Source organism: Cyprinodon tularosa, unplaced genomic scaffold (genome assembly GCF_016077235.1).
Source record: "Cyprinodon tularosa strain WSP-4 unplaced genomic scaffold, ASM1607723v1 ctg197, whole genome shotgun sequence".
In the NCBI taxonomy this organism is placed as follows: domain Eukaryota; kingdom Metazoa; phylum Chordata; class Actinopteri; order Cyprinodontiformes; family Cyprinodontidae; genus Cyprinodon; species Cyprinodon tularosa.
In genome coordinates, this window is record NW_024038720.1 from 568,056 (window position 1) to 585,000 (window position 16,945).

The 16,945-nt window shown below is 36.5% G+C and overlaps 1 protein-coding gene across 13 annotated transcripts in view; it reads right to left on the bottom strand.

Moving 5' to 3' along the window:
- The window catches only part of plekha7b (pleckstrin homology domain containing, family A member 7b), a 107,893-nt gene that overhangs the window by 21,907 nt on the left and 69,041 nt on the right, over positions 1–16,945 (bottom strand). For 9 of the 13 annotated variants that reach the window (XM_038283766.1, XM_038283775.1, XM_038283765.1 and 6 more), the window contains 8 exons: positions 16,736–16,914; positions 14,333–14,752; positions 13,619–14,159; positions 9,707–9,790; positions 8,380–8,514; positions 7,256–7,309; positions 1,670–1,741; positions 494–574 (listed from right to left, as the gene is read on the bottom strand). In XM_038283766.1, coding sequence (XP_038139694.1) covers positions 494–574; positions 1,670–1,741; positions 7,256–7,309; positions 8,380–8,514; positions 9,707–9,790; positions 13,619–14,159; positions 14,333–14,752; positions 16,736–16,914 — 1,566 coding nt within the window. The remainder of the gene's footprint in view (positions 1–493; positions 575–1,669; positions 1,742–7,255; positions 7,310–8,379; positions 8,515–9,706; positions 9,791–13,618; positions 14,160–14,332; positions 14,753–16,735; positions 16,915–16,945) is intronic. The other 4 variants (XM_038283773.1, XM_038283777.1, XM_038283769.1 and 1 more) reach the window with 3 other exon arrangements.

Here is a 16,945-nt window from a genome sequence, read left to right on the forward strand (position 1 = left end):
TTAGGTTTTTTAGGGGTTTTTTTTCTGTGGGAAAAAATACCACATTAAGAAATACATTAATTGCTTTTTACTAAATTAAACTCATCAGTTATTGGCCTCCCTGGTATAGATAAAAGCCTAAAATTAATTCAATTTTTTTTTTTTTTTTACTGCAGCATACATTCTGACAGAATATTCTGATGATCCACCTGAAAAAGAGCATCCTCCACTATACCTTTAAAGTTCTACTAGCACGGGCATTGCTCAACCTCTGCAGACCAGATGACACACATCTCAGTGTTAAAAATGTTTTAGTTTTCCACACAGTTAGTTTTTTAGTTGTTTTTTTAAGTTTAAGATCTCAGATATTTGCCTTTGTTAGGGGTGAAATTTAAAACTCAGTCAAAAAAAAAGATGTTCAATGTTTAATAAAAAACTAATATGTGCTTGGGATCTTTAAATTATAAATTACTGAAGAAAAAAAATATTAATATATTCAGTGAGTAACAAACACCTTGTCATCCTTGAAACTGCGTATTTTTGCTTCAAGTTCCTGTAGAATCTTGTCTTGTTCGCAAAGTCGACTTAGTTTAACCTACAGGAAAACAAACAAATAAGCAAAGATGAAAACAAAGACTACCATCCATATCCCCGATCCATACATAATACTTCAGAGAGGGAAAATAAAGCAATGAAGACTCAGAAAGGAGATAAAACAGAACATGGTAATAAACAGAGCATGTGTTTACAACAGAGGCCAAACGCTCCATTCTTGTCTTCATTCAGCTCTTCGCAGCCGCCTGAGACGCATTGATCGTCTACTGTAGCTTTCTCTGTCTGTCAATAAGGCTTATCTTTGTGAAAAGCTCAGAGGAGTTCTTCTCATCAACACAATATCAAAAGGCTTTGCGCCTTCTAGTTAGGGGGAAAGACTTGGTAATACCCATTATGAGTAATCTTAATCAAAAATCCATATTTTCACATTCACTGTAGGAGAAAGCCTTGTTTACTGAGAGTGACAGAATTGTTTTCCCCGAAATGGGTTATGTGTTTATGAAAACAACATAAGTCTGTCAAGTTCAGTCTTTCTCAGCCTGTAATTTTCCCCCTCAGATCTATTTATCATTCTGTTCAATTAATAATTTAACTGTTTTTTATTTGGCTGCCACATATTGTTGTTTTTAATTGCAAGAAATATTAATTCTTCAGACAAATTTACTGTCGATTCCTTATAAATTGTTAAAGTGGAACAATGCTAATGATGAAAAGCCAGGACATCCATCCTATTTACCTCCATTCAGTGCAAAACAAAGAAGGAGTAAAGCAGGATCAGGCAAATCAAACTGAAAAATTTAACAGCCCAACATCTAAAACTCCCATTACATGCATTTTTCCCTTTAAATTGCGGGGAGAAAAATAAAAGCTGCGGTCGATACTCTCAGGCCCACACTGTGCAGTGTGGATGCGTGTCCCCACAGTGCAGAAACACACGTTCCCTTAGCTCTGCTGCCTCTGTTTACCACAAGTTAAAAACACACACAGAAAAACCACACTGAAGCACACAGAAGAGTCAGACTGAAGTCAGCGGCGTCTCGGCTGTGGGTTGTCAAAAGTCGGAAGTGAAGATCACGGAGAAAAGAGACGGATAAACAGGGCGTTTGTGCTGTAAATGCTGATAACATGTACTTACATCCACATCGCTTTCTGCTATTTTCACAGGCCTCGAAAGTCTCTCTTTTTTAAAACTCTCCTGTCCAGTGACCTGAAATTCACAATCATTAAGAATAGAGTAAAATCCTCTATAATTGCATCATTATTTGTATTCCATCCATAAAAGTGCTTAGCAACAAAAAAATAATTTAAAATACACAAAAACACCGCTGCAAAAGTTAAGCCAAACAAAAAAGAGGTATTAAAACAAGTAACAATGTCCATGTGATATCTGTGATAAAAAAAAGGATAGCATTTAAAAACTTATTTTCATGTTTCAGGAAACCCTAAAAGCTCAGAGCTGCTCTTACTGGCTATTAGGAAATCATAAGAAGGGGAATTAATGCAATTGCTTAAATTTTGAGGCATGAGCATTTTTATTTTCATGTAAGAAATGAAAAAAAAAAATAATACATACATACATACATACATACATACATACATACATACATACATACATACATACATACATACATACATACATACATACATACATACATACATACATACATACATACATACATACATACATACATACATACATACATACATACATACATACATACATACATACATACATACATACATACATACATACATACATACATACATACATACATACATACATACATACATACATACATACATACATACATACATACATACATACATACATACATACATACATACATACATACATACATACATACATACATACATACATACATACATACATACATACATACATACATACATACATACATACATACATACATACATACATACATACATACATACATACATACATACATACATACATACATACATACATACATACATACATACATACATACATACATACATACATACATACATACATACATACATACATACATACATACATACATACATACATACATACATACATACATACATACATACATACATACATACATACATACATACATACATACATACATACATACATACATACATACATACATACATACATACATACATACATACATACATACATACATACATACATACATACATACATACATACATACATACATACATACATACATACATACATACATACATACATACATACATACATACATACATACATACATACATACATACATACATACATACATACATACATACATACATACATACATACATACATACATACATACATACATACATACATACATACATACATACATACATACATACATACATACATACATACATACATACATACATACATACATACATACATACATACATACATACATACATACATACATACATACATACATACATACATACATACATACATACATACATACATACATACATACATACATACATACATACATACATACATACATACATACATACATACATACATACATACATACATACATACATACATACATACATACATACATACATACATACATACATACATACATACATACATACATACATACATACATACATACATACATACATACATACATACATACATACATACATACATACATACATACATACATACATACATACATACATACATACATACATACATACATACATACATACATACATACATACATACATACATACATACATACATACATACATACATACATACATACATACATACATACATACATACATACATACATACATACATACATACATACATACATACATACATACATACATACATACATACATACATACATACATACATACATACATACATACATACATACATACATACATACATACATACATACATACATACATACATACATACATACATACATACATACATACATACATACATACATACATACATACATACATACATACATACATACATACATACATACATACATACATACATACATACATACATACATACATACATACATACATACATACATACATACATACATACATACATACATAAGCCAGATTAAATGTTTTCTTTAAATGTCCACATTTACATATTTGTATATTGATGTAAGTAAAGTCTCCATCATACTAGAATCCAAAATTAGCTCTTATTAGTAATCCTATGAGTATATATACATTTTTATCATTTATACTTTTAACAGTGATAAATGATCAAATTCAACACTAACTTCAGTTGAGTTTTTCCATTCCTTTTCTGCAGTGAACAAAACATGACTTAGACAGTTTTTCACTGTTTATTTTGTGTCACCTACAGTAAATGACTATTGGGCATTAGAGGTGTTGTTTTGCTGGATGATGAATGAGTTTAGATTTTTTATTTTTTTTTCTATCTCACTTTAAATATGCAAACATTCCTGTTCACCTCTGCACTGTTTGCCAACACTTCCAGGTAATAAAGAAATGACAGTGTTTTCTAACTGGTTAAACTGGTTAACTTTTGGGATTCTCCTTTTTTTCAGGGATTTTTGTTTCATGAATTCCAGAACTTTGTCTCTTAACGTAACTACAGCTTTTTAAACAAAATCTCAAAAGCGGCAAAAAGATTTAGTTCAGCTCTTTTCTGAGACATTTAGTTAATAGCATATTCCTTTTTAGCACATTTAATATGTAAATAAACTATTCCACTTCAGTTTAACTCACTGTTGTCTATCTGCATCTTGAACTGTACAATGTGACCTCTAGCTTAATCCAGGTTTTTATTAAGCATGCAAAAGCAGTAAGCAAAAGTTAGTGTATACTAAAAATGATGCACCGAAGAGTCTCAGTTAAAAAAGCAATATGTCTCCCATTTGTCATGAAACAACTGGAATAGACACAGAAACCTATAAAAAAATCTATAAACCCTTTTTCAGTTGTAAATAGCTATCTTTAATGAACCTCTTTGAGTGGGAAATTTGCTTTTTTAAATGTTTTTTTTTTAATTAGATTTAAAACAAAATAACTTGGAAAGCATTTATTGTGTTGTTTTATCTTTGAAAAGTGTTTTAAATGTTTTAAATTAGTGTGAATACATAAATACTATAATCGTCACCTTATGCAGTTTTTTTTTTCCTATAACAGCTCAGAGATATTTTTCTCATGGCTGGTGGTGCTTGAAGTTCAAACTTTTCTTCGTTGCTGGTGGTCTACCAATCACAGCAGCGCTAAGCAATGCAAAGGGGAGACAGTTAAAGGGGTATTCCACTGACTTTACATGCCAAAGTCAAAAACATATTAGACTGGGTGCCTTACAGCAAGCATGAGTGTGATAATGTATTCTTTGGCTCTGCTGGGATCATTGTATGTTGTGAGATTATTCTTTAAGTTATTTTTTTTCTTCAGGTTTAAAGCTGCAAGTTATTTTAAGAAAGAAATGCTAGTTTATGCTGACAATCATTTGACCTTCCAATGTCCTTATAAAAGTTTTTAAACAAAGTGCTTTTTTATTGCAGAGTAAACGTAAACCATGCATAATTTGTTATAAACAATTTTTTGGGGGCAAAACAATGTTTTTCAAATTGAAAAAAAAGAAAAGAAAAAAAGGTTGACTGTAATTGGTCAGTCCATAACGTGTGCATTCAGAAAGAGCAGCAGTGGGTTATTTAGGGATTCCTTTTTCTCAGCAAACTAAATAACCATAAAATTACTTTAAAAAGACATTCAATAGGTGCTGGTCATTTTGAATATTCTCCAAACCGTAACTTAAATTTTTTTAGTTTTTATATCTTGAAAAAGTCTGATACAGACGTCATCTGCAGGATGTTTCGTACCAACCTGGCACTACTCTGGATTAGACAGCGGGACATTTGACACTTTTTCAGTCTTAGGGTCATTTTCTATTCTAGTCTAAATATAACTGTTAGTAATAGGCTTAGAGTTGTTTTGAATTTGTTCAAGAGACCACAATAAATGTAAATAATTTGTAATACAGGCTTGAAAAAGCTCAGTCTAGACAACTGGAAGACGTTTTGCCTCTCATCCAAAAGGCTTCTTCAGTTCCAACTAGTGGGGAGCACTGAGATTAATATAATGTAAGAGTTGCCCCCCTAACTCTTTGTTAGACCTACAGTATATTTGGTCTAACAATATATTGTATCTGAGAGTAGAGATGAGATGGAGAAATGTCCCCTTGAAAACTTCCCATCCAGTTGCCTAGACTGAACTTTTTCAAGCTTGACCATGACCTGGATGACTGAGATTCTTCACAGATAATTTGTAATATAAAGCTTTCCTAAAATAATGTGATACAACAGTAAACACATGCACAATTTAGGACTTTTATGACCATCTATCTCTATAAAACAATGTAATGGAATACCTAGATGTGTATTATAGGGATTATAGGGATTAAAATAGAAGTTGGAAAAGACAGAACTGCATCATGTTGGTACGAAACAGAGGTAGAAACTACTGAATAGACCAAATGACCCAGAGCAGTAATCAGTATAAACAGGAATTGTTTTCTGCATGCTGTAATATGTTAAGCATTATGTCAACTTTAACTTATTTTGGGTATTAACAATATATGATTAGGGCTACGGTTATTTATGTAAAAAATTCACACAAATGAATCTAAACGAAGCTGAGAGTAGAGATGGGTTAGATTTTTTTTCAGCATTATCTAAGATAGAAACATTCATTTTTTTAAGTGTGAATTAAAAACATCCAATTTCTGTAAATATGAAGAACTGATTTGGCTAATTTTCTAATGATACATTTTATCAAAACCAAAAAGTCAGCAGAGCTGATTTGATGAAGAATTTATATTTTTTTTTATTTAAATTTCATTTCAAACTGTAACAGTATCCCAATCCCAATGTGTCCTGATGGATATAAGGAAAGATAACGCATAATCTAGAGAAATTTTTATTTTCTTGAGCAGACAAAGACAAGATTTGTCACCTCAGCTCCTCTCAGCTTCCATAAATTAAAGCAGCAGAAGAACTTCCAAGTGATTTGGTATGCAAAACATTAGAATATCTTGGCAATGCCAAGAAACTTGCTTTACTCTTTTAAAAATCAAATATAGTGTTTATCATAACGATACTTCGGCTTTAAATGTTTTGCATCGCTGTGAATCAAATACTGGCTACAATCAAATTCAGCAGAGAAATGTTTATTGTTACAATGATGGGATTGGAGGGTCACATGACCAAAAGCATGGAAAGAAACACCTCCAATCACATCAATGATAACAATACTAATGTTATGGTGACGTGTCAGTTTTTCACAATCTAAGTTTCTCTTCAAAGGTTCCTCAATTATTTTTGGATCAGAGGTAAAACTCCTCCATGAAACAAAAGCTAAAGTCCTTTTATTTTCCACTTTCTGTACAGTATGCAGTCAAGAAATCAATGTCCTGGATGTATTAGAATCTGTACAATTTAATTGTCTCATACTAGATTAAAAAATAAAATCCATTTGAAAAGACAACAGTTCCACCATAACAGTAGAGAGAACAAGACAGAGGACAGACGGTTAAAAGGGAAACAGGGAAGCAGATGTTGGAGGCAGGAGCAGCAAAGCAGAGCGGAAAATACTGAGAACAGGATGAAAAGGATGAAGTGGCGTTTTCTTTGTTGGGGCCCACCTTCAGATCTAGATACTCCAGGTCCTTCTTCAGTTGAATGTAAGTATCATCAGCCTTTAAATGAGCAGTGAAGAGATAAGTCATTTGAAATGAAGCTGCACATGATAATGGGTTACAAGATGACTCCTTTGCTCTTTTTGTGCAATTCAGGCTTAACAGAACTTTAACTTGATCTCAATTACAATGTACCTCTTCCTCTAGGTTTCTTTTTACAATTAGTGAATATTCCGTAAAAATTCAAAAAATATCCACTGGACTTGGTTTTCAAGATTTGAAGACATTTCGCCACCTCTCCAGGAAGCTTTCTCAATTCACATTTGAATTGAGAAAGCTTCCTGGAGAGGTGGCGAAACGTCTTCAAATCTTGAAAACCAAGTCCAGTGGATATTTTTTGAATTTTTACGGAATGACTATGACCTGGATGACTGAGAACCTTCATCAGCAATTAGTGAATATAGCCTCACTAATTGTAAATTCTGTCATTTTTGAACTGCTTTAATGTCTCATGTGTGATTCTTATGCAACTCAGCAACACAGGTATATAAAATATGGTCAGACTGAGCGCTTATATTTTCTTGTGAAAATGGAGAATGGTGAGATGTGAGAGGCTGGGTGGAGTTGTCATTACTGAACACTGCTACAGCTTTAGTCTAATAGCAGTGAACTTTCCTCACAGGCTCATAGGAAGACTATGGCCTGACAGATGCTTCAGAATGACAACCCCAAACACAAAACATATTTCCCCCCAAAGATAAAAATGTGGTGCAACATCATCTATCATTAAAAATTGGTGGTCTATACAAAGCATTCTGACAAGCAACATGCTCCTGATATGGCAAATTAGATTTTTATAGTTTTTATAAACACATTAAGCGAAGCTCTAATGGAATTGTTATGTTTGGACAAGTGACATTGAATTATATAAATGTAGCTGGTAATTACAATGCAGCAGACATCATGCCAGAATAAGATAGTAAAACCAGATAACCAAGCAGTGCCAAGAGATTGTAGAGTCTGTCAAAATGTCAGGAAGGTAATGTGCAGGAATGACTGGGGAGAGGGCACCACAATGCAATCGCAGGAGTTGGAGAATGGTGCGTTAGGGAGGACTGAGAGTCCCTGACCTGCAGGCTGGGGCCTAGAAGGCCGTTGTGCTGGTGGTGTTGCAGGTGAGCGAACGCATTGCTGGGGCTATGCACACCAGCCAACTTGGCCTGGTGTCTCCGCAGTTGAATGAGGAGCAGAGTCAACTCCTCTGGCTGTAGCCAAGCCAGGGTTTGGGGGGCACGGCCAGGGATGGCACAGAGAGATGAGAGAAATATCTGATAACCATCTGGGCAGAATGGTAGCTTAACTTTACTGGATTTTATGCTGCTTGTAGCTTTAATAATTCCTAATTAAGAACAGTTTCACTGAAAATCTATTCAAACCAAACTCATTGAAGAAAGAAAATGGTTAACAAATCGAACCAGATGCTTTAGCTTCTACCTTTTATCATCATATAATCACATTTGGACATGGGTTTTCTATTTTTGCTTAGGCTTTCCTCCACAACGCAGAGCAGCAATGTAAGCAACATAGACAGATCATTGTGGAAACCTAGCAAAAACAAATATCATCCCAGCAATATCTTATTTTTCTAACCATTAAGCCTGAACAAGATACAGTGCTGTGCAAAAGTTATAAACACATTTATACAATGCTTAAAATTAGCTGGTAATTCTTAGAATCTTGAAACCTAAACTGGATCAATCCTTTTGGACCCTGACAGTTAAGCTTTAGTGCATATGAAGGAAGTTTCTCATATTGGTACCATGGGCCTATATGTTTCCTCTTTTCTTAAACTAGACAATGCTTTACTGGCAGGATATTAAGTCAAGGCTCAAATCTAAACCAGGTTTACCAGGTAAACCAACAGGTTTAATAGATTTTTTTTGTGCAATTTCTGGTTTTATGAGAGGGAAATCTAGTCTCATGTTCCAGGTACTGTAGGTAGCGAAACTACCAATGAATTCATTTATATAATTGAAGAAATTGTCAGTAATGTAGACATTGTGGTGTTTTCACCATCTTATGGCCAAAATTTCACATAGGACAACTAGATATATTTCAATTGAATTGCTTTTGAAATGCTTGCATGCAGATCTCTTTTATATCACATAACTGTTGTAGTTAAAACTCACGATAGCTTAATATAAGATTTTATAATCGTACAAGAAAAAAAAAACTGTAGCAAAAAAATGCCCAGAAAATAGCTTTGAAAGGTCTGCAGAAAACTTAAAAAATTGATTGATAAGAAACATTTTAAAATTTAAGTTTTAGCCTCCTATAACCAACAGAATGGATAACCCCAGATGTTTGCACAGCACTGTATACCGACATCTATAACAGGCATGTTTACAAATACAAAAGCATATGAAGAAGTCAACATGGTCTGGCAGACGATCCTACCGTTTTGCCATGCAGACTGGGAGCGCTGACAGTGTGTGTGATGTAGCCCATTGTTGGCACAGACCTTCTCTCTATTTGGGAAGTCTGTGAAAATAGGCATTTCATCACTCTTTATGTTGTGACTGAGGATGGTTATACATTCAAATCAAACAGAAAATCAAATTCATGAAATAAGGAATCTCTACTAGTGTCTTAAAGGTGGTGTGAGGATCCCTGCTTTACACTGAATCAAAGTTAAACTGTTGCCTCCAAGTCTGCAAACAAATTGGACTACACAGCAGTTTATTTTTTCCATCCATCCTTTTCTCCCCTTTTCATCACTCCCACACTTGTTTGAAACAAGGTGCGCCTCGAGTTTCAGATGCTAAGGGGCTCCTAAGGTTTGACATTTCTGCTTAACACACAGAATTAGCGAAAAAGCCCGGACCCACCACAGAACCTTAAAAGGACACAAACAACAAGAGATTTAATTAATCACACATAAATTATACCAAACCTGCTTTCTTAAAATAACATTTGTTTGCTACCAGCAAGAGAAGCCCTCTAAGCCGGTCCCTGTGAGATCCCCATGCCACATTTTTTTTTTGCTGTATAATAGGTTTTTTATTTAAATGTGAGATCAGAAGAAAGAGACCAGTGCTGATGGTTGGGATACAGTAAAGATGTTTATGGGGTGCTAAGAAGCCCTGGGCAAATTTGATTAGCCTCTGATAAAACATACTGTACTTCTTAATGATATTCCACAGAGGCATTCAGTGTTACTTAAGCATCATCAGCCTTTAGAGTAGGTTAGTAGAGACTGAAAACAGTTCCCACAAACATTGCCGTCTTCCACAAGCACTGTGGCTCCCTTTGTTAAAAGCGTGTCTTTCTATAATTGTAAAGCTCTCTGTTTAGTGGTAGTAATTAGTGCCCTGATACTTGAAGTGAGTGATAGCATCTGCAATACTTTGTTTACTTGTAAGAGGCCATTGGGTTGGTTGTGAAGCTTGTGTGTGCTGGCAGCTGTGGTGATGGTTCAGAAGGAGAACTTTTCACATGTGGAGGGTGTGGTGAGGGGACAGCGCTGGGCGTGGAGTTCGGGACATCCTCTCGCTCCATGTTCTGCGGCAGTGACGGGGCTTTAAGGGAAGCGCAGAACAGGGCTCTCACTCACACGCGCCAGCTCCACCTGCGAACGCGCTTTGGGTGTGGTCTATGTGTATCACACGGCCATCAAAGTGTGCGCGCTGAAATGTTGGAGCCTTCCCAGGCTTCTTGCACTAGCCTTCTCATGGGGCCCCTGTGAGCTCACATCGTGCTGATGTCACAAACTACCGTGAGAATAAGAGCTTTGTCATTTGGCTCACTGTGTGAGACCCAACAAACTCTACTTAAATCCCATGTATGTGACAGGCAATTGGTGGTTACTAGAAGCCTGTATTACAGTGTTAAATCCCAAATGACTAACAGCAAATGTCTGAAGAGAAATATTCTCATCCACTGGATAACATGGACAGGTCTCAGCTCTAGGTGTCTAAACTGGTTTATACTCAGTGTTGGAGCACTCTGAGAACTTGCCTACTGCTATTTTTTTTTTCAAACATTAACGCAGCGGCTTTTTAGTTACAAAACAAATTAAATGGGTTGAAGCAATTACATTTTCCAAATCTACCCTTGATATACTTAATTAACGCTTCAGTTTTTTATTTTCAGCAGCATCTAATGGTCAGACTACAAACTACAGCGAGATGACCCACTCCGCACAACGCTTCTCCCCCTCCAGCAATACGGAGGCCGTCATTTTATAAAGCGTCCGCATCACCTGTCTTGTCAAGTGATGACATGGATAATTTTATAAATATTTTTTTTATTTGTCTGTGTAGGCTATAGATTTTATATAGAGCAAACTTAGAGTTAAGTTTATATAAAATAGTGTCACCTCTGCGCTGCAATAGCGTAACTATTTCTAAGGAAACACAAACATAGTTTAGTTACAACTTTCAGTTCATTGATGATAATAAATAACATCCATCCATCCATCCATCCATCCATCCATCCATCCATCCATCCATCCATCCGTCAATGGGTGAAAGGCAGAGTACCCCTTTGACAAGTCACCAGTCTGTCACAGGGAAAATAAATAACATACTTATGTATAAAACATAACATTTTTGTCAACAAATCCCTGTAATTACATATTTCACTCTTGAGCTTTAATTGTTGAATTATTATGTACATAGTATAAGAGATATAAGTGAAAAGACAGAGAGATGATACATATCCTCGGTTGGCATGCAGGAGCCGCCTGTACTCTGCATCTGATTGGTTTAATGACTCCCACATGACCCATTCTGAGCCAGGAGGGTTTACTATTCATTTGGTTTAAGTTTTTCACTGATGATTTGTTTTTTGCAGTGTACGCTTTGATTTCTGTAGCATCAGTGCAAATTTAGTGCAAGATTGCATATCCTACATTTACGATGGATATAGCTTAACTCATTTCCAATTCCTCATCTTTAATGCTATAGATTTCCCTCTGATGGGATTAGGAAAATCTAGATATCCAGTGGCAATGGTGTTAGGAACAAACATAAAGTTTTTCCTTCCTTGTTCTGTAGCTGCTGTCATTCTTAGGCTTGGTTGATTGAACAAAAAGTGAAACTGACTTTATTCTTCCCCCCATTTCACAGTTAGGGAAGTTGAGACAAAGTGGCTCTGATGTGCGCTGTTCTTTTTTAAGCTAGTGTCTAAGTAGTGATTTTTTTTTCAGCTATTAGAAGTCTCAGACTTTGTTTGGCCTTTCTCAAGAAGAGCCTTGCTGCCAAAAGTGGCAACGTCATAAAATGGGCAACAACCACCTGGAGAGAGGCAGGATTGGAGTGAAGGCAAGTGCATTTCTGTAATGTCAGGGGGGAAAAAACAACAAATATTTCATAACAAATGAATACTTCATAGTGCCAAAGGTAATACTTTATCTTATGTTTGCCTACAGTTGAATTTTAAACAGCATAATATGGGACCTTTAAGCCCTAATAAATCATCACTATTGGCTTTTAAGAAACTGATATTCTCTCACTGAATCTTAGACTGCTAATCTATTCATTCTAAAATATATCATTATTTTCATATGCAATCGGAAAAGAAATGTCAGTTAAATAAAAAACAAAGATTTTAAACATAAATCTGTCTCAGTATAAAACTAATGAGGGGGGCGCAAGAATTTGGGTGTGTTACATTTTATAGAGCATATTTATCAAAAACGAAAAGGTTTATCCTTCCTGGATAATTTATGTACCTATGTACAGCAACAAGTCCTCATTTTCGATAGGAAGAACTTGGATAGTTGTGTGAAGTCATAAAAGATTTTTTTTTTTTTTTTGGCAGCATGACAACACACCAACTCTCTGTGTTGTCATGCGTTCACAAGCTGAGCCAGCGGTCAATGCATGTGATACGCTGCTTCTCAGGGCTTAGGTGGAGGATACAACCAGTGGAAACTTTAACCTGAGGATGATTATTATAATTATAAAAATATTATAATTATATAAAATATCATAAAAAAACATTATTAAGCTACAGCAGCATTATAAAGTAAAACAAAGCTGTTTTTCTGTGTATTTATCCTTTGCGAAAATGTGCATATTAGCCAATAGTTGGTTGGGGATGAGGGCAGGGGATGGGGTTGCAGCTGGAGTGGAGCTAGAGTGTTGCTCATTACACATCTTGTTTTGGTCTACAGACATGGTCTACCAGACTGAAAAGTGGTGAAATTAGCTCATTGGTTCCTAACAATTTCAAGGTCCTAATCCTTCACAAGACAAGAGCTTAAAATAGTCTGGATAAACTGAAAACACTTTTGGGGTACAAAACCTATCAGGACTTTGTTAAATAAGTGAAAAGAAGTATAAGAGCCTTTATCCAGCTTTATACCTGAGAGAGGTGGGCACATATATTGCCTGGGGAACTGGACCTTGTGCTGTCTTCAAGTCCCAGCTCATCTAGGGGCCGGACAGTGCGTCTGTCTGAGGGTGTATGAGGCCTGCGTGGGGAAAGAGGTTTAAAAGAAGAGGGGACTGATGGTGGCACTTCACATGGAGATGGAGGGACAGAGATGGAGCGTGGCATCTCAACAGTAACTCTGAAGGACGAGGAGTCGGCGAAATTAGGGCCGGTATAAATGGGAGCGGTGGGGCTTCCATGACGAAACTGCTGCCGCTGCTGCCACTCGTAGAGCTGCCACACCATCCCTTCCTTCGTGGCCATTCGCTCGTCAGTGGACATGCGGAAGTGGCTCAGCCGGTCGTGGGCATACTTATAGTCACTGGGTAGGTTACATGTTGCTGAAGGAGAGCTGCTGCCGGACAGGAGCCGGGGAGACTTTGGTAAAGACTGATAACTTGCATCTGTTGTGCTGGATTTGGGCTTTAAAGGAGGAGTCCGTCGAGGAAGATTGTAGTCAGTGGAGGGGGTGCTTAGTCAGAAAAACACATGACATTAAGATCATTTGGTTTTAAAGAAATAAAAAACAATGAGCAAGATAGGGACAGATTATGTGCAGTTTTCAAATTAACCACAAGATGGGACCATTTACTCCACACTGTAACATACATTTTCATTAAAGTGAGATATGCTGAACTGACTGACCTTTTTGTCGGGTCGCTTTTATGAACTTTGACCCACTGCTCAACCTGAGCCAGAGTGTTTTTCCTCTGGACATGCTTCCCAGAGTCAGACCGTGAAACGAAACCCCTCTGATAGACAACACTTCCATTTTGCTCAGGTGGTAGAGTCACTTGAATCACGGTCTGCTGTCCATCTTTATGGGTGGCTCCATTAACAGCGTCGGGTGAAACTCTCTCTACTCTTTCCTGCAGGGCTGCATGACTGGCTTTGCCCTGGACCTCCAGTCCATACCTCCCGACCTCCCCATGAGCCAGTCTGATCTCATTATCCTGAGGTTCTCCTCTGTCTGTCCTGTGAGCTCCGTCTGGCTGCGATGAGTTCTGGGCATTGTGGATGTGGTTGGTCTGGGGGAGTGCTTGCTGTAAAGGCTTCTCCATTTCTCTGTGGAAGTGAGACAGGATAACAAAAACCAAACATCGATGGAGAACAACTGATCACAAAGATCATTTAGAAGTATCTTTTAGCATCTCTAATAAACTTTTTTTGTTACACACTTTTTAAATGGAGGGCATATCTATTCCTGAAGTGCACAAAAGGCAGCAGATGGATAAAATACACATTATTCTGAGATTAAGTAATAACAACATCCCTAATAGTACGTAAGGTCTCCCTTTTACTGCCTTCACAGTCCTGACCCATTACCACCTCCGGACCCCTAAAGTAGTGTTGTGATGTAGGAAACCGAGATGTTAACAGATTATTTTTTTTTATTCCTGCCTATATTGCAATAGCATCTCTCTTGATCTGATATGATCAGCCAGCACATACAAGAGATGCCTTAATAGACTGAGATTTGAAGAAACTTGGAGAGTCTTATAACATCTGAAACTTTTTGTTTTTCTACCATTCCTAATTCCCAGTTAAATCGTAGAGCTTTTATCCTCCTGAAAGGGAATACTGTTCGGACAAAAGGGTATAAATAATCCTAAAAAAAGCTGGTAGGATTAACAAAGAGGCATTAATAAGGAGGAAAGGATACAGGGTTTCCCAAAGCATCACATTCACACCCAGCCTGCTCTCCCTCTGTCCATAGTGCATAGTGTGGCGTAGCTAGGAAAACATTTCATTCTCTACCTACTACACATTCTGAATGATTGAAAACCAAACTTGATTGACTGCATATTGTATTATTTGTTTTGTGGCTCCTTTAAATCTGATCATCACATTGCCCACTGTTCATTTTTCTTGCTAGCTCATAAAACCAACTTTGAGGAGAACATTTCACTGTCTTATTATTCCACCTATTTAGTGGAAACGATGAAATCATAATAATTCATTTAACTTTCTGCCTGATCTGTGTACAGTTAATTCTGTTTAACCTTAAAAATAAAGCAGGTTAATCCACAGATTAATCCACAGATGGTCAGAATAAATACTAAGGGTATCCCAGAACAGCCCAAAAGTATGAAGAGAAGTTGATTACATTTCTGTTTGCAAATAGTGTGTTTACCAGAGAGAGAGGGGGAATACCCAGAGCATTAAAATGACAGTCAATTTTTTTCTATACGTCGAATAACTTGGGGCAGAGAGCTCCCTTTAAAAATGTGGCTGAAAAAGCAATAAATCAAAAACACACACACACACACACACACACACTCCCCCCCCAAAACACACAGACACACACAAACCCTTTTGCCTTATCTCCCAAATTTTTAAGGGTCCTAATTTGAACGTGTGAAGGTTTGGAAAATTATGTAGACCTGCTTGTGAAGTGAAGATACTCTTTGAGCAAGTTTTTCAAAGCATTTCGCATGATAGTATTTCCAAGTGAAATTGATTCCTTTTTCTTCTGAAACACACAAAAAAATCTGAAGCAATGACTTCCATTGGTCACCAGGTGGCAATATTGCCTTGAAGATTTGAAACCATGCAATTTATCTTGCTTGTCATAGAGCTATACCTGCAGCACAGCGAATATTTTTCAGAGATGCAGCATTCCTACTGTAAAAGGCTGGGATGACTATGGCGGATTTATTCCTTCTGATTGTAAATTGGCAGAAGGGGAACTTGCATGCAACCTGCGACTATTCCCTTAACTAAAACTAGTAAAGATAGAAAACAAAGTTTGCTGTCAAGCAAATATTATATTTTCTTCGGGTTACTGGACAGAACTACCCTGCATTTTAGAATGTTTATGACGGAACAAAACAAATTAAATCCAAAGTAAATTAAGTTTTAGTTCTCTTTTCAGCAATTCAACCAACATTATCAATGAAATAGTTGTATTTGTTTCATTGCTACTCCTTTAAAAAAAAAAAAAAGATATTTTCAATTGATTTTGAGGCCACAGATATGCTTCACATACTGCAATACCACCATCAGAGATCCAACCAATTGCAGAAGCAAGCAGAAACCGGGACCAACCTCTTTATAGTGTGACTCTGCTGCATTAGCGCAGCCTGGTTCATGGCCCGGATCCAGCCATTCATGTCCTCCTGTGTGTCTGCGCTGAAGAAATACGTCCGCATCCCGCAGTGTTCAGCCTGCGAGCCAATCACAGAGTTCTTATTGTAAATGTAGGAGCGCATTCCAGTGTGGGTTGCCTGTGAAAGAGGGAGATATCAAAGGAGGGCA